This window comes from Etheostoma cragini, chromosome 4 (genome assembly GCF_013103735.1).
Source record: "Etheostoma cragini isolate CJK2018 chromosome 4, CSU_Ecrag_1.0, whole genome shotgun sequence".
Classification (NCBI taxonomy): domain Eukaryota; kingdom Metazoa; phylum Chordata; class Actinopteri; order Perciformes; family Percidae; genus Etheostoma; species Etheostoma cragini.
In genome coordinates this window covers 29,797,394-29,817,026 of record NC_048410.1, presented here as the reverse complement: position 1 = coordinate 29,817,026, position 19,633 = coordinate 29,797,394, and the positions used below count along the sequence as shown (strand labels likewise).

At 39.1% G+C, this 19,633-nt stretch overlaps 1 protein-coding gene and 1 long non-coding RNA gene across 14 annotated transcripts in view; one reads left to right on the top strand and one right to left on the bottom strand.

Moving 5' to 3' along the window:
* Window positions 1–19,633, top strand: part of ptprt (protein tyrosine phosphatase receptor type T) — a 329,101-nt gene that overhangs the window by 144,823 nt on the left and 164,645 nt on the right. For all 13 annotated transcript variants that reach the window (XM_034869764.1, XM_034869761.1, XM_034869760.1 and 10 more), the window contains 2 exons: window positions 941–1,121; window positions 13,415–13,524. In XM_034869764.1, coding sequence (XP_034725655.1) covers window positions 941–1,121; window positions 13,415–13,524 — 291 coding nt within the window. The remainder of the gene's footprint in view (window positions 1–940; window positions 1,122–13,414; window positions 13,525–19,633) is intronic.
* LOC117943560 overlaps window positions 16,028–19,633 on the bottom strand; it is a 15,474-nt gene continuing 11,868 nt past the window's right edge. The window contains exon 3 of the long non-coding RNA XR_004656377.1: window positions 16,028–16,053. This is a non-coding gene — a long non-coding RNA (uncharacterized LOC117943560). The remainder of the gene's footprint in view (window positions 16,054–19,633) is intronic.

The following is a 19,633-nucleotide window of genomic DNA, read 5'->3' as shown; positions in this document are numbered from 1 at the left end:
AGTACGACATGTATTTATCAATACACAGTTAGGCTGCTGAGATGTCAGAGCTGTGGTCGGGGCCGTAGATTCTAACTTGCACAAACCTCAATCAGATAAAGGGTCAATGAGTCAGGCAGACTAGACTAATATGTTCAACTTAACACCCCTCTTCTCCTGAGGTAAACAAGGGGCATGCATTTTGGTCATTTTGCCAACTGCAGCATGGTAGTCCCCTCCAGTCACCTCAAATCGCCTACTGGTGGCATTTTATGATAATAATGGTGAGGAAAGAGTTCAAGCCCATTAAGAGCTTGTACGAGCAAGCAGTCAGGAAACAAGTGGCAACAAATACTGCAGACTCTCAACACTCTGTCTTTCCTGAAGATTCCATGTGCAAAGATGTAAAACAAATAAACTTATATAGTTATAATTTAGCCCAACCCCTATAAAGCTGCTAAACCCCAATGGTAAATCTTAGCACTAAGCACTTTAATTCTCAAAGTCACTTTTTAAGAGGTAGCATTATCTATCCATCATGTGTTCTTCCTTTAAGTCCTAAGATGTCTTTTGTCGATCTTATGCTGATTTTATATTGATTTCATGTTGATTTTAGAATGTTTCTCTGTTGCAAGTTTGTATGGTGAAGCAACAAATTGTAGCACTGTGCCCAAGACAAATTTCCCCTTGGGGACAATGAAGTGTATTCTATTCTATTTTAATAAAGGTGGATGGTCACATCTTTAAACTTTTAAACTCCAGTATCATATTATTATAAGTTGTAAGTTGTTTTATTCACAAGGGTTTTGACAAACCTTTTTACGTGCAATTTAGCAACACCGCTGCTTCAAGATCATTAGTGATTTGAACAGGTAGAACAGCTCTGCATTGATAAACCCTGATCACCAAATCACAGTGGAATAAATGTCATGTCTCCCCCCCTGCCCCTCTGTTTTTCCAGGTGCAGTACCAGTATGTTTTTAACCAGCAGGAGTTTGCAGCAGAGGAGTTGATCCAGACCTCGTCACATTACACCCTGAGGGGGCTGAGGCCCTTTGTCACGGTTAGACTGCGGCTGGTCCTGGCCAACCCCGAGGGCAGCAAAGAAAGCGAGGAGATAGTCAAACAGACAGAGGAGGATGGTGAGTAAAAAGAAAACACCATTTGTAAAAATGTATGTATACGGAAGAGGATTAGGGCCACATGTGTTTTAGCCAGAAAGATGACTACAATAATAATTAATAATAATCTTGTTCTTGGGCATCACTATAATTCATTGTTTCCTTACATACCAGAAAACCTTTAAAAGCAAATGGTATGCTGTTTGATGTGTATTATGTTTTGATATTTGTCTACCCTCTGGTATTGAGGAAATTGAGTAATGCAACTTTAACTGAGCTCCAGCACAGCAAAGGACTAAGCCACACTGCCATAAGAGAACAGGATAGCATTTAGAGACACATTCCATCTATAAACCTAGGACCACAGGTTTGATCCTGCCAACATTCAACACTGCACCAATGAACAGCCGCGTCTTATCACTGTGCCCTTCAGCAGGAAAAACTACACAGGATGTACTGGCATTCTTTATTAATGCCTCAAATATAAATGTACCCTAAGAGTTGGAATTATTCCAAAACAACATTTTTAACGGCTGTTTTCCCTTCCAGAGGGCTTCCATGTTCTTCTAATTCAGAACAGTGTGTTTTGCCCCAGCCACTACGACTAATAATTCATTGATGCTTCGTATTTTTTGTTTCCAACAACATGCCTTCGATAAGCTGGAATAGCTCAAATCCATTAGAGCAATGCTTGATAAGCAGGATAAAAAAAATATTGTTCTAATGATCCCAAATCTCTCATCTCTTTCCCATCTTCCTCAGGGCTCGCTGTTCTTCTCCTGATCTCATAACTAATATCCTCTGAATTTAGCTTCTGGGGAACATCACATCTCAGCCTGAAATTCCTACTGTTATTAGCTGGACACGCACGTGCCGAAAGTTGTCTGAAGCCGTTAAAAAGACTTATCATGACTGGGGAGAAGCAATCGCTCTGGGGGAAGGAAGAAAAAAGGCCTTAATTGTTTAGTTCTTAATTGTTTTGTATTTAACCATCGTTAATCTCCTGGTTGTAATTCAGTAATTAGGGAATGGAACAGCAATTGTTCACATGCAGGCTAATTGCTGTTTGTACGGTAATGGCTTCACAGCTTTGGCTTTGCAGCTCCTGCCAATGAAGCAGCTACGCATATACGCATTCACATTCGAAGACATGCACACACGCGCATACAGTACATATGCACCCATACACTCACGCATGCATGCACGCACTCACACACATACGCACGCAGGCACATGCATACACACACACACATGCACACACACGCATACTTACGCACGCACATACATACGCACACATGCACACATATACAAATGCACGCACACACATGGTTTTCCCCTTACTATTTAATGTTTCTGAAGTAATCGAAATGTACTTTGACCTCTGTGAAAGGGCAAAATGAATTAATAATTTGTAATTAAGATATAAAATTACTTTTCTCTCACACACAGGAGTAATCTTCCCTAGATTATAACAGTAATCTTAGAAAGAGAGCTTCTCATGTTTTAATCATAGCCTTCAATCACAAATTGTTTTACCTACTGGAAGCTGCCCATTCAACATTTACAACAAAACACACACACACACGCACACACACACGCACACACACACACACACACACACACACACACACACACACACACACACACACACACACACATGTTAATTTGTCACATCCCTTATTGTAGAAACTTGTCCATGGTGCTTAAGAGTAAACGTTTTTCCAGGTTTACTGTAGAGACCAATTGCCTCTGTTCCGCTACACACCGCTTAAATGCTTATTTACTACAGTGTGTTTAAAAAGCTCAACTGGCCAAAGAAATATAAAAGTCAGAAAGTTAAAATTGCTACATGAGATGGGAAGATCATTGAGAAGTTTTACTCCCAAACGTCTCGCGGGTGGAGGTGAGAAATCTTCTTAGTCAGAGTATCAACAGTGTGAACCTCTGCAGTCACACATGAACACAAAAATGGAAGAGCCAACATGTTCTCAATCCCAACGCGTCATTCTGACGCTTGGTCAGTGGCTCTCAGCGTCAGATAGGAAGCAAAAATCCACCCTTTAGTGTCTGTATGGAGCGCACCAGGCATAGCAGCAGCTCGACCGCGGTGTTGTAAGATGACGGAGTTTTAGGAGAGCCAACAGTAGCGGGAAGTACAAAGGATCTAAAATCCACATAAGGAGGTTGGTTGGGGTGGTGGATGGGTAAACAACACAGGACTTTCACCCAGGAGAACAGGATGTGTCCCGTTCTTCTACATTTTAGAACACCACCCACCATCTTTTCCTAAACCTAAAAAATTCAGCAAATCAATCCTAAACCAGAGCATAAAAAGTGACGCTAAGAGGTCCCATCGCTCAGTTGAAAAATGAGTGTCAAATGATGGGATGAAATTGGAATTAGTTGAAAGGCCCCTAGAGTCTCACTGAGACACTAAAGAAGACTTTTTGCATCAGTAACTAACGCCAAAGGCCCCTTACCAACTGTTGTTTATTAACTAGCTGGGTTTGAGACTGTGTTGCAACAGCAAAAATGTAAAGGCTTAATCCTTTGAGGCTGAGTACTGAAGAGACCAGTTACCTAAAATACGTTTGTGGTGTGGGTCTGTTGTGTATTAGTGTATATTTATCCATCTTCATGTTTGTTTTTCTATTCCGTTCTCCATTGACCTCCAGTCGTCCATCCGTTCATAATGACAAAAGACAATTTGCAGCCAGAAAACATGCATGCATGCACACACACACACGCATGCACACACACACACGCACGCACATGCACACACAAAACAACTCTCAACCTCTGAGACAAATGTCAAGTCCACTCACTGTACACACCAGCCTACAGTATTTACCTAACCATGACACACCTATTTGTCAGGTTGCTGTCAGGCCTCTTATTTATCAAATATTGGCTAGAGGAAGTCAGAATAGTTGTCTAAGCTCTTCAGCACACACGCCACCCAATGTTTTTCCTCTAAGAATGATGTTATACAACTCTTTTGCTTAGCAACCTGTGTGCTAAGGGCAACACAATGCCCTACTAGCTTTCTTTTGTGGTCGTTTTGTACAGAGACCCCGAGGTGACATGGAGAAAAAAATAAAAATATCAAGAGAAAAACATAACCTTGGGAAAAACACATTTGCGAGATTTTAACTTTGTTTTGCGAGATCGTGACTTTGACATGGATAAAAAAAAAAAAATCAAAGTATGCTAAAAGTATCCTAACTCAACAGTTGTTGAATTAGCTTAGGACAAGCTAAAACTTCAATGTTACTGTGTGAAAAACTAATTATGTATAATGATACAGTTAGTGCATGTTGCAAATGAAACAAAGAAAGATACCAAGACACTTTTCTTGCAAACTCTCCGCTCTTCTTCTTTTCGTAAAAGTCATGCTCAGCTTTTAAAAGATGCTTATAAAATGACAAGTAGTACTAACTCAATTCTTTTCTATTGTTAAGAAAAGGCAAAAGTGTTTATTCCTAATCAATATATATATATATATATAAGTTAAGACACTTTTCATTATTTTCATTTTTATCTACTTCTTAAAATAAGTTACCAACTTACTAAAACATGTATATGTAACAAATTCAATATTGTATGCTGCAAAAGCTTATGATTTTAAGCTTTACTTACTGATGTAAGTGTATAATGAAGCTTTTTTCATTGGAGTTTGTCCATATATTATTTATAGCCAGATTCATACAACATTTTCGGCCTATAATCATGGCAAAAATACATTTTTTCCATGGCTGTTGACAGTATTTTCTGATTCATGGCGTGATGTAAAGAGATATCCCAAATCTCTTCTGTTAAAACCTTTGACGCTAATAAGTCAACAAAATGAAACAAGAATTTTGAACCTGGCTTCATCCCGTGTTCACATTTTTCTATGGAAACAAGTGAATATTTAATAAGATAATGCATTTATTGTACATTTTAACATATAATATCCGGAAACTTGTATCACAGAAAAATATTGTCTCAATGTTAGTAATGAAGTGGGTGAGGTGTAATGGAGATATCTGTCAGTTATCTGTCAGTTCCCTGTCTACCTGCAGTGTCTCCCTTAACTCCCTGTCTGGCTTTCACGTCCCTGTTCCAGAGATTTGATGATGCTACGAAACACTAAAATGGAACTATTACAAATTGGTTTTACTTACAGTAAAGTAATGAAAAAAGGAAGGTCAGTGTTGTTCTTAAATTATAGTAATAATTGTAACAATTATTTTTTGTATATGTTGTTGCAACGCGTTGGGGTTAGTTTAGCCAACAACAGGTGACTGTCCTGTGGATCAGGGTTTTGATTAAAATACTGATACCCTTAAGTAGTCATCCATGGACACAACACCCGTTGCCTGGGTAAATGTCATGTGTTTTCCCCTCGACATCTCTGGGACAGAAACTCTGCACCCCCACTATAAAGCCTTGGGTTTTAGGACCTATACCTCTTCATGCTCTAATACAGAAGCAGTCATTGTAGTGCTACCACTTCTCATAATAATGGCTCTATTCATGTTGTTTTTATCAGGTCAGATGTCCTTGCAGTCGTTAAACACTATTCAAAGTCAAACAGCAGATATTAAGTATTAATATACTGATCTAAAACTGCCATGTTTGTGACATGTTTATATACTTATAAATACCCCCCATTCCCATTAAAGAGAGTCTCCTCACTCAAAGGCCAATAATAGTCATTGCGATTGAATCATCTTTTTATCTTCAGAGGACTGGGTGTTTGCTACCATCACAGTGGAAGAGAAACAACAATCAGCGCCATCGGCTTTTGTTATTTTTCTGTTTTTCATAATCAATCAGTTGTCACTTTACAAAAAGGCAATTCATCAACGTGCATTCAGTTGTAAAAGGGAACTTATTATGTATGTCCTTTTAATTATTTTAACCGTGTATTTGGTATATCAAGGATCGTTGAATGATTTCAACATATAAAGGACATGTCATGTTTTGTCTGATTAAAAAAAAATGAAAAAGATTCAGCAACATGAAACAAGCCTTGTTTGTACTGCTCATGGAATCTGGTTCAGGTTAACAGCTTCAGAAGAGCTTTTAATCCCAACCTTCCAAAGAATGTGCATGTGTGACTTTTACAAGCCTGTTTTATAGCATCACCATGTTTATTCTTGCTTACTTACTCTTATAAAGATGACACTGTGGTACTTTAACGTTAAAAGAAAGATTTGTAACATGTTAAATAAAAGGCGATTCACTCACATTTACCATCTGTTGTATGGGAAAAATATAACTATTTTCTCACAAAACACCTGCTCACACTGTTGATAGCAAACATCCTTTTTCCTTTAAAAACAAGGTAAATAAATTCTGGTCCGAAATCCTAACAACTAATACATATCTGCCATGTAATCTTTATATCACCAAGTGTAATTTAATCGTAATCCAGCCCAGCCTCTGCTGGTTTTTCCTGGCTTTTCATCAAGATATGTTTATTTGTTCCGTGGGAGGATTAACCTCTACAGAGATGAAATCTTGAACAACATGTTGACTGGCTTTGTGAACAGATTGATGTAGCATGGATTACTCCATCTTCTAATGGGAACATGAGACTTAATGAGCTGGTCTATCCCAAAGAAAAGACATGTCATTTTTACAAAACGATTGATGACACTGAATTAATGTCAGTGATGGGTCTTTTATTCATAGACAATTGCAAATATACTGACAAACTTTAGAAAACCACAACCGTTACTTTCTCTGGTTTAGATACTGGGAAGGAAAACGCTCTACTGGCGAGTAGGAAAAAAACAACCTATATCGCTCTATTGGTTTGGAGGACTTGTTGGAGATTTGTTAAGATCACATATTTGCATTTTTAGTTTAAAACTGTTTTAAAACACACTATTACTGGTATCATGTCAATTTTGAGACTAGCATTAGGGTCAGGGGGCAGAAAAGTGGATGGGAACATAAAATGTGTTTTGCTAGACATTAATATACCTACTGTAAACAATGAGATCATTCACTCACTATGTAAACATCAATGTTTTAACATTAGGAGTAATGCAACTTTTTATTATCCATTTTAGTTGTAAACCAATACGTTTTGACTCTTCACCCAGGAGCACTCTCATCCATACAGGGACTAGCACAAGCTTGTATTTTCCCACACTGCTGCTGTTGGATATTCACTTCTATCTTGATTACATGCAGTGCAGTGATCCCCAACATCACTAACAAGCAACACTTTGAAATTTGCATTTTGCTCGCAGATAGCTGCTACAAATCTCTAAACACTTACAAAGAATGAAAGTCAAAATTTCCATACAAACAACCAGGTCTGTTGCTTATTAGAATAAAAAAACACGGATAGGGGCTGATAGACCAAGCCGGAGAAATGAAAGCCAGGGAGGAATGGCAGAGACCATTTCATGACAGCAAAGACAATTTGAATTAAACTGAGGATTGCAAGAGAGAGAGAGAGAGAGGTTAGGACAAAATGACAGATACATAGGTGTAGGTGAAAGAGAGAGAGAGAAAGAGAGAGAAAGACAGAGAGAAAGAAAGAGAGTGTTGCCATGCAGCAGGATGGTAGAAGTTAATTAAGTTATGATTAATGTGTTACAGCTGCCGTTATCTTTTCAATGAAGCCTGTTTTCATGCATCTCGGTCCCCAGGGTTCACAGGAAAACACACACATATAAGCAGCGAGAGTGATACACTTACATACCAATAGTGGATGCACATGTATGTTGTGTGAGTCAATTGTGATGCACACAGTCACGTTCATGCTGGAAAGCAGCATGCAGACGTCACGGTGCACACTGTCTTAGAAGGCTTTCACACAAGCATTCACAGACACTAATCTCCAGGTAGACATTGTGCATCATAAAGATGAAAGTAGACACACACACACACACACACACACACACACACACACACACAAACACACAATCGTGAGTGATAAGGTTTTGAATAAAAATGACAGTGTCTAATTGCGTTTCTTTGTTAGGGTAATTTGATAAGCTCCACAGGCTGTGGCCTTAATCAACACCTTGGAATTAGTAATCTAAATATTCCTCTGTCAGACTTCTCTGTGACTGTGTGTGTATGTGTGTTTGTGTTTGTGTGTGTGTGTGTGTGTGTGTGTGTCACCATACCTGTGACTTACCACTTCATGTGGGGATGTTGACCCTTGACTCTTCCAAGGAAGTTTTTCCATAATGGCCTTATTTCAAGTATGTAATGAATAAACACACTAATGTTATGACAGTTGACAAGCTTCTTCAAGTGTCATTATTATTATGTAAAACCAAAATGTACCAAATATGACTAGAAAGCACCTAGAACACGGGCATTCTTGAAATAGAACCAACATTTATTTTTATTTGACACTCGAGCGTTTTCAGGCAAAATAGAATATGAAAAGATGTTTATATGCCATTTTGACACAAATACATATTAATAAATTACATGTTGATGTTTGAAAGTCTCTAGGTTTTGACATAAATGCAGATAGAAATGTAATATATATATACATGCATATATTAATGTATAAAATCAATTTTCAAATATTGCACCTGTCACACAGAACAAAATATTCTGTAACTGATTTTGCCGTCAATACTGCCAACGTTGTCTTGCTTTAGTCAAATCAGTAGCCTATATATTTATGTTTACCCGTTTTTGGATGGGTTTGAATCTGTCGGCCCAAGATAGCCCTGTACGTCACCTAGCAACAGCAGGGCAGCGTCAGACACGTTTCTGGTATGTAGGACATAGAGAAATCCAAGCAGCTGACACGCAACAAAAACGCCACGCTCACACGACAAGCCAGTGTGTAGCCGGCCTAAAGGAGTTGTTATCCCAACCCTACAGAAACGTTGTTAGGGGTGAATGCCAAACCCCTCTGATTGGTGGAGGAAAGGGTGGACCACTTGGATATAAGACTCTCTCTAAACAACTTTCAGTTGACTCTGCAGAATTCACTCAGATCTTTAATGAAAGATCTTATTGTTCCATCTCATGGGATATCATGCAAATTGTTGCACATATGTATGTTTTAGTACTGTTGGATGTTATGGATCCCTCTGAGAATGTTGTCAGACACAAAATATGTCAAGTCACGAAATAGCAACGACTTATTTAGAAATGATTTTTAAGTTTTAAAGGGGGTTTTGAGGCTGGAATCTTGTGGTTTGCAAAACAAAAGGGCGGTGATTTGTACGGAACCACGCAGTATTCCAGTTAAAGCCTCTGCCATCCAAAAGAACTGCTCCTTCTTCAGTGTGATGCTCCGAAACTTTGCCATGTCACAGTTCCATTGCTTGAATGATAATAGGAGGGTTTTGAGGTCCCCACAGCGGAGGCCGTCCTAAACCTCCTTGATGATTTGAAGAAAGATAGAAAACGACACCCAGTTCTCAAGTGTAAACGGAAATGCCGTGGCGCATCCATCTTTTTTTGTTGTGTTCAATTTGTGGCTGTGAAACGGCTGAACGTTCAGGATGTTTTTTTGAAAAAGCTTTTCTCACTTGATGTACATCAGACAAAGAGCGTTGAAAGCCTCCTGCCTCTGTCAGACTCGTTTCTGTGTCACATGGCCCGCATTTAGTGGACAATCTCATCCACAATAACTTACATTGATCGCAGAATAAACCTAACTTTCTACATCATCAAAGTGACGATCAGCCCATAGCAAATACAAAAAAGGTCGGAGATCACGGCATGGTAGAAAATAGCAGAATAATCATTCAGAGTAGGAGAAAAGTGAGGAACAAAAATAAGAAGTGAGGAGGCACACCAAGCACACACATGTACACACGCACACACAAAAACACATTCATTTTAACACATTGCAGTCAGGTGTCCCTCCTGGCGCTGTCTGTCTCCTTCTCCCTAACATTTACAACAATTCACACTTGTATGTCAGTAAGCACTATTGTGTTCTTGGTTCTAGTGTTTTATGTGCATGTGTTTGCGATTGTGTCTGCGGGTCTGTTTTTGTGTGTAACATAACGTGGTGTCTGACAGCCTCACTCCCTGACAAGGTGTCAGACACCTCTTCATAAAAATGTGTGAAAGCTTGTCTCCTCCTAAAATCACACACAAACACATGCACACTGTTGCTACTAGGTAGATTTTACTATAATAAGTCAATGCTCTATAATAAACCTGTGCGCACCTCACTGTGTAGCTGACAGGAGAGATGTGCAGCACTCTGACTGCTCAGTATAACCCTACAGACAGGTACTAACCTTTCCTCTACTTTGCCTGCCGGTGGTTTTGCAAAGTCTTCAGGATGCTGAACAGTAGATATCTACAAACATGGACATCTGTTTTCATAGGTTTTGGGTCAGTGACACTTGATTTACTTTTTTAACTCCAACACATTGGACTTTAAATGTAACATGACCTTGGGGAAAGTGCTGAATTCCAGTTGTTACACAGACACACTATGCCGTTTTGTACAGCAAATTCTGTAGTCCTCCCCAATTTTATGGGATCAAAGTGAATCCAAAAATGTGGTCTTAAAATGTGCTTTCCAACCCGTTCTCACTCCCGAGTTGTTAAAACCTGACACTTGGTCATTTCTCTTAGTGTCAGATACTGACGCATAAATCGAGCTTCAGCGACTATATGGAACGCGGCGCTGTAAGAAGACGTAGTATTAAGAGTTTGAACGGAAGCGATGGTGTGGTGGACCGGCCAAATCCCCCAGTAGACCGTTTTTGTCCAGAGTGTCACTGAAATGTAAATTTTTTTAAACCAACCAATGGTCGTTCTCTAACTATAACTAAGTGGTTTTACACTGCATGTGGAAAAATGACACCAAATCATCAAATATCAGATTACTTTGGAGTTCTTAAATGGTTAAAGTAGACTTTTTGCATCAGTAACTAATGCCAAAGGCCCCCTGAGTCCCTTTGTAACGGGTTGGGAGTGAGACCGTGGCGTGCCTTTTGCTCATTTTGAGTGTTGATTGTAGGTGGACTATCGGTGCATTGGAGTCTCCCACCACAGGGACCGAATCATTGTCAGTGACAGTAAGGCCATCTTGAGATTGAAAAATCTGAATTAATCCCATGCTCCTGACATATTTTTAGTTATAATTCTGTCATCTTACTTCAGTCACTACCTGATCTGATTGTGTTTCAGAGCTTAATATGACTGCATTACAGGCCATGAACAGGAAGGGTACCAAATGGGTGTTGGAGGGAGACACAAATATTATATACATATAATTTGAAAAATATGTTACGCTAAAGATTTGCCAATTTTGGTACTTTATCAGAAAATGAACAATTATGTTAACTCTGCCGCCCCACTATATAGTACTATTTTAAACAGCATTGCATTAAAGCTAAATCTCAAAGTCATTGTTTTATTCCCAGTCGAATGTGCTTGATTAAAGAGCCACCGTTGGTCACCGTTGAAAGTGCTTACAACGTGCACTGAGCCTCCCTGAAATGGAAATCAGAGCACCTAGAAATCATGTGAAAGTATTCCCCTGATAGGAGACAGTTGGTCCATTGACATTGAATTAGTAATTGACTTTGGGAGCTAATAGACTTTTTGTTTGAGGTAGTCCATTGAAATGAGTGTGATTTGATGGTAGGGTTCCCAGCGGTGTGTTAGGAAATGTGCCCACAGCCCAAGAAAATCACCATGAATGCATTTTAGTCTCAGTATTTGTTGCATTATTCACCTTCTACAAGATTTGTCTCTACATGACATCATTACAGCTCGTCTGTCTCCTGTGCGACAAATCACAACTGAGCGGCTCAATATTACAGCAATACCTGCAAGTCAAAACTCACAGCTAAACTAAGACGTGGTCTTCAAAAAGCTGATTATGAACCCAGCAGAGGCTGTGATAATTATCTTGCTGCTTCATCAGGGAATGACATCAAGCACACAACAATTATCCACAACATGTTCATGTAATCAAATGACTGATGAACACAGCAACAGCTAAACTAAAAGTGTGTTCATGAAAAAATAGAAGTGCTATATTAAGTGTCACATTAAATATCTGTTTTTCCAGCTACATTTCTTATATCCACCAGTCTTTGTTTGATTAAAATCTTTGTTCAACTTTCTCCAGAAAGTAGCCTGATATATCTAAAAGTGACTTTGGCTTTCAGAATAGGAGACATATTATGGAATACCCTATCATACTTAATTATTGAGAACATCGTTCTTGATAAAACCAATTCTGGAATGAGCAGAAACTTGAGAAGCGTTTCATTCTGTCTCATAGGGAAAATCCAAAAATTAGATTTTCAGGAACTCAATATTTCTGATGAGTAGGTTCCCTGATCAGTTTTTCTTCCAAATTAAGTAACAGAATTAAGTGATAAAACCTCCAATGGTCAGATTTACTTTGGCACTCTCCTTTCATATTGAACCCCAGTCAATATTTTGCCTCTGTGTCCACAAGCACACTCCTTTTTTATCAGAAGTGATATGTTAATGGATGTTTTTGATTGGAGGATGATGACTGTGTACACACTTTCTCTGATATGTCCATATGTTTAACCTTTATTTAACCAGGTCAGCCGATTGAGAACATACTCTCATTTGCAACAACGACCTGGCCAAGAGAAGGCATAAAATGTGCAAGACAAAATAGTTACACATCAATTACACAAAAATTAAGATAGAAGTACAAAATACATCAAATAGCCTGTGAAAAATACAGATCAAATATAAACAGTTATGAATTGCAGAATCTACATATCTTTCCTGATGTGTTGAAAGGAGATAAGGGTTGCATCAGAGGTTGGTTTCATTGCATTTCTAAATCATTGTTGTATGTTGTTATTAAAATGGAGCATCGTAATGGGAGCAAATCATTAACACTTTTAGTCCAAGATTCTAGTAAAGTTACTAATGAAGGTGTTTGTGTTTAGATTTTTCACAGCTTCCACAGTTAGATTGGGCAGGAAGTCTACTTTACACTACAAAGGGAAATTGTTATTTTGTTGTTATCACACATCAAAATGGTAATTTTATTCAAACTTTATTGCAGTATTATAAGTGCAGTTGTTGCCAAGGCTTTAGTTGCATTCAATACAGACCTACAGCTTAAATATACGGTTACACTTTACTCAACGGTATCTACATAAGAGTGACATGACACTGTCATGAACGTGTCATCAACATTATGAACAAGTCATGAACGTCTATGACATAACTCTTCTTTTACTAAATGTCATTCAGTTTTGTCATGCCAAGTTATGGTTAGGATTATGGTTAGGGTTCATGTGTCATGACTGTGTCATGACTTTTGTGTTGAATTGTATTCCAATGTTGTGTGTGCTCTCTGTCTGCAGTGCCTGGCTCAGTGCCAATGGAGTCTCTGCAGAATACGCCATATGAAGAGAAGATCTTCATGCAATGGAAAGCTCCAAACGAGACCAACGGGGCCATCACACTGTACGAGGTCAGTCAAAGACTTCTCACAATCACACTCAGTGGCAACTTTCCAGGGTTCAGGTACAGGTCATTGGTTTTAAACATACTGGAAAGCAAACTGTGAAAGTGTGGAACTAAGATATAGTGAGTGGCATTTCATTTGGTACACCTGTTCAATTTTTAAAGGTCCCATCCTGTAAAAAGGGAGATTTCCATGTCTTTTTTATTATAAGCTCGTCGAGTTGCAGAATAAATGCTTTCAAAGTATCAAAAAATATAAAGTCTGTGCCTTAAAACAAGCCATCAGTTCTTCTGTATGGTTGTGATGGCACAACTCTACTATATGTAGGTAAAAAGTGCCTCTATCGTAGTGCTACAGTCATAACCCAGGTCTGGGGGTCCTCCCCCTGGACATTTTGTGGGTAAAGACTTCAATTCCTCTGATACATTTTTGGGCACCAATTTATGGTAAACACGTCTACATATTTGTGGCAAGGAAATCACAAAATTCTGGTGGCAGGTAACAATTTAAAATTCAAAATAAAATGGAATACTATCACATTCAGTAGTCCAGTAAGGGGGCTTTCACATCTGGGACATGGGCCGTATAAGACAACACCTGACCCCAACGTCCAGTTGTTCAATTAGCATGGACAGGGTTTATGGTAGCTGGTTTGGAGGAGCACGTTTTAGTCCCAATTTAAAGAATTTAGGATTGACGTACGTAGGCTACTGCTTTTACTGCTAAATTGTAACAACACAATCATGCTATGGATACAAAACAACAATAGTTCTGTACCTTTTTATTCCGTAATAATTCACACTCACTTCCTAATACGTGCTAATTTTATGTGATCTTATCTATTTCTGGATATAACACATATTTGTTAGCATTACAACCTGCCAGCGATGTGCAAAAACAGGTACAAAAACTGGTGTTTTTAAAATTGGATCTTGTTTTTATATTAGCACCAATGAAGAAGTGTGTTTCAATTCTTGTGGAAGGAAATAACAAAAGTAGGGCTTGGAAAATGTAGAGAAGTGGAAAACAGACTTATCCCTTGACAGTCCTTGAGACAATGTTTGAGAGTGAGAGATAGATTACGATTGTGACTGTGTGTGTGTGTGTGTGTGTGTGTGTGTGTGTGTGTGGTTATAGACAGTTTATTCGGGTTGAAGTTGAGTTGAGCCCTCTATCTAATGAATTATTGACCCGTTCTGTGCCTCCTGTCTGCCTCTTATCACTGCATCAAGGAGCTACCTCACACTGGTAGAGCTATTAGAGTGTGTGTGTGTGTGTGTTTTTTGATTGAAAGAGGGTGAGGTACCAAGCAAAGGAATGTGTTCTTAAAGTTGTCAGTGATGGAGTGTGTTCTGAAGTTTCTGAATGTGTTTGTGAGATAGCAATGTGTGAAGTCAGGAGTGTGTGTAAAATGCTTTAGCTAGAAGGTGATATAAGTCCATCGGTAAAGTGTGTGTGTGTATGTGTGTGTGTCTGTGTGTATGCAGAGGTAATGTGTGTGAGCCTTGGTTATTTAGGACGCAGAGATTTTTTTCACTTTCCCATAGTGCAATGAGAAGGAACGACTAAGAAACTCATTTAACTTAACTATGAAGTTCTGTGTTGCCCGTTTTGTGTTTGTTCTGAAACATCGATCTGAACTCTGCTCTTTATGTCTTCTGATGTCACAACCATGCTTAAAACTCAGTGATCAATCAGTTATTATCAATCTCAATGCATCAGAATAGAATCTAGAAACTTTGTTTCTATATATATTCTTTATTTCTAATCTTCTGTTAAAGATTTGGAACGCAAACATCTTTCACAAACATATTTTTTGGGGATGTTGGACTTCACAATAGGGCTGCGACTATGATTATGCTACTTGTTGATTATTCTAGTATTTCTTTTGGTTAATTGTAATATTTATAAGATTTAAAAAATAGGAACAAATCCCAGAGCTCAAGATGGCGTCACAAAATCACTTGTGATATGGTTACCCGAAGGTTTTTCATATTAAAAAGATTTAAAAAAAAAGAAACCTGGTAAATTCTCACATTTAACAAGGAAATAGTAAATATTTGGCATTTTTCTTTGATAAATCCCTACAATTATTGATTTTTCACATGCTGTGTCTGTCAAACACCTTAAAGCTGAGAGATGCTTCTCTGTCTGCATAGAAGAGGTGGCACAGATGTCATTTGGAATGCGTTTGAATGGCTGTTCTCTTTGTACAATTATGTGAACAACATTACCACGTCTGTAGTCTCACATAGCCAGACCTCACTCCCCAACGCTGTGGAGTGAGGTCTGGCTACATCACACATACATTCCAGGATCGGAGAAAAAAACCTCTCTTGTTGTTTGCATTTCTTTAAACCAATCGTCTTGGGCTCCTTCAAACTTTGGACGAAGCGACGCTGCCTCTTGGGAAAGAACTTGTTTTGGTGTAACATTTGCACCTCGCACAAGAAAACGCCACATACAATTAACTGTCCAGACAATACAGTAACATAAGCAATAAATCAGCTGATACATGGTTACCCCTCATTATCTCTAACAGTGCATCTCCATGTGTACTACATCCACAGCAACCCCACCAATCAGTCCCAAAACATCCCAGTTCGAGAGGAAATGTCCTAAACATACTCTTTGTAAATCTTTACAATCATTCCCCAAAAGAACCAAGCAGACCTGCCCTGTGACACAATTTAAATGTTCTTCAAAACTTGCCATTTTCGTTATGTATCCTGCTAGCTTGAAGTTTGTTGTTGTTTCCTGAATCAAACGGAGTTTGAGAACGGCAAGACAAAGAGGGTGGAAGGTTGGACATCTGGCAGACTATCCATCAGCGCCGGGTGTGAGTCAATTAATCAGGAGAATTCTGGGTAATGGATGATATCTTCAAACAAACTACTTTCCTGAATGTGCTTTTACAATTTTTCAGCTCCATTGAGAATATCTGTGGCAACGTATTTTACCTGCCCGCATTTAGTCTTCCAAAACAAGCACATCTTTTACTGATGGCATATTCCTCACATCAGCCAAACGCTCTGTACATCCTGACATCATCTCCAGGCCCCTCTCTTTCTGTGAGTTAAAAAGACTGCTTAGGACCATCTCTGAGATCTTCATTTGACCTGGACCGAGAGCTTGAAAAACACTTGCTGCAGTTCATTAACATCCTGGCACCATCATCAATTTTGCAGTGTTTTTTGTCCCTTTCATTAATGTGAACCTAAGCGCCCTGCCCTCTTTGCCCGGCCAAAGCGGCACGACGCGGCATCATCTGTTAAACATATCAGAGCCTCGACACAATGCACCGCTATTAGAGATAATTACTATAATTGCAGCTATTGACAGGATTAAAGGCATCATCTGCAACATCTAAGGGGGCTCTTGTTATGTCCTATCCTGCTCTGTTGTCTCTTGTGTTTTCTCCCCACCCCCCCATTCTATTTCCCTAGCTTTTCAGGATGGAAACCAGATGAATTACACCTAGGACAATGTAAGGGAGGTGTGGTGTTGGGGGGGGGGGTTTGACATAGATTGGATGGAGAATTGTGAGGAGAAATAAGGAGAATTACATGAAACGAATCACGTGAGCAAGTGGAAATGTGTCCGAAAGAAACATTATTCACCATATAGCATGATTACATGAATTAATTCCGTGTGCAAATATGATCACTTCATCTCTCTTGGTTGTATTACTCTAATTGCAGCTAATTACAGGATTAAAGGATACATCTGGGTGAGATCTAAAGGGACCAACCCGCGCCCCCGCTCACTCTCTCTCTTGTTCTATTCATCTGAGAAAGGATAAATGATGTCTGGGGAAAATGTGATGGAGGGAGGAAGTGAGAAGGTGGATGGAGGTGTGGGTGGGAGAGAGGAAAATGGAGATTATAATGTTAATTTCTTCAAGAACAAAACCATTACTGTCTTTTCCACGGATGTAGGAGGGAAGAATGATGATTTTTAAACAGCATTTTTGTTCTAAAACCTGCAACAAACTACTTCAGAAATTATGCCATTTTAGATTAATTTCAGAAAACAAACAAACAAACAAACAAACCAAAAAACTTTGCCATCACAGAATCATCTCTGAAGTACAGACAATCCAGTCTGTAGAATTTGGTTTCATCAAGCACTGCGATCTGTTGGGATTTCTTCAATTCCTAGGTTCCCGTTTAGGACTTAAAGTTTAAGTAATAAATTGCCATACTAGACAAGTTGTTCTCATGAATCATTCGTGCATTTTGTTGTGAAAAGTAATGCCCTGTATTCCACGTATTTATTAGACTGGGTAAGCCCCGCCCACTAAGCCGGCGATTCGTTTCCTCCCTTCAGCTCGCTCTGGAAACCTGCACGTTTAATTCTCCTGCTCCAGTTCCCAATTTTGCCGGAACCAATTACAAACTGGCTTATTTACATGTAAATAAGTTATATACAATAATATATTTATATTCAACACAGCGGCCACTGAACGCCACCAAAGGGCAGCTAACCCGTTGATGCCGCTGTCGCTTCTACGTCACACGGATTGTTGCTCTTCTTCAGGGACCAGTTTTTTAATCCTAACCTCAATCTTGTTTCTAATCTTAACTAGTCGTTTTGGTTCCTAAACTTAACTATTGTCAACCTTTTGTTTGTTTGATTTTGTTTATCAGTCACCTTTTGTCGGCTAAACTTATTAGCAACGGCTGCTGGAACAAACGCCTCCTTCAGTGTTCTGTACCAGGCTCACGGTAACTTAATTGTAGAGGCTGCCAAATTTAACTGTCGTGTCACCAGTTGTGAGGTGATCGTCCGGCAGTCGGCTTCATTTTGCAGGATATCACACGAACCTGTTCATGAGAATGGGTTAGTAATAAACACTTTGAGTACCAGAAACTTTTGGAGCTCCGGTAGCTTAGACTCATTTAATGACAGATTCTACTGTGATCTTCTTATATTGGCATAGTACGTTTAATTGGCACTTAATCTGATCAGTATGTCATTTTTTGCTGACATTTAGCCCCAGTCAGAGTACACCTTTCCACCAGCTGTAACAAAATCCTTGATAAATGAGTCTGTTCCACACTCCCTCCCTTTCCCGGTGGTCACTACCAATCAGGTGGCGTATTTGTCATGCTTTAAACTTCTAATCCAAAGTAATAAAAATGACTGGTGAAAGAACCAGTAATCAGGACATCAGAGCAAGGAGACAAAACAGTTAATTTCAAGTCTTTCCTACACAGAGTAGATTGGACCAAGTTTGATCTAGGATTTTCACTCTGATCTTCTTAAACTGGCATGGTGCAGTTTAATTGGCATTAAAACTGGGCACTAGATCTGTTAGTTGGGATGTAGTAGCTTCATTTATGTTTTGGATGTAGGAATTTTCAATGGTTTAAAAGTCAGAGGCAGAGATGCCTCATAATTGAATAAAAAATACAGTAACTGTACTCTCTCATATTCATTGTAATCCTTGCAAACTGCCCTCTATGATCTCTCAGATAATCCACATGTATTGGCATACACTGTGCCGAGAGGAGACAAGCACTCCAACACCCACGTTAACCTTGTCAATCCCTTCTTTGATTGCCTCATCAGACCATGCGAGCATCGCAGGTCCTCTCTGTTAGCCAGCTCGCCTCCCTGCTGGTCTCTGTGGAGTTATTCCTGAACCCCTGCAAGTCTAACAGATGCTGCTGCTAACATTGATTAGAATGAAGCAGTGAGGCAAATCATGAGATCAGAGCTTTTCTGATTTGGTTTGACAACAAGTCAACGATTTTCATGTTTCAACCTATTCTGAAAAACACCCAGTCTCAGCTTAAAAGGTTGTAATGCTTTTTTTGTTTTCAGATCTACTTTGTTTACAATAATTGCCCTTCTTGATTTTATCTAGATAAAGGAAGTTTAGATCAAATCTGAAAATCCAAAGCAGTTGGATTGGTCGGACAAAGAGAGCTCAGAATTACACTAAGTCCTTCTATCAGTTGTACTGTCATGTGTGTTTGGGTGAGCGTAGAGTAGAGAGAGTGTAGCCTCCTCCTCCCGCCTAAGGTCTACAGAATTGGAAAAGCTGCACTTTACTATGTGAATAATCGATTGGTTATTTCTATATACTTATTTATTTGTGTGTGTGTGT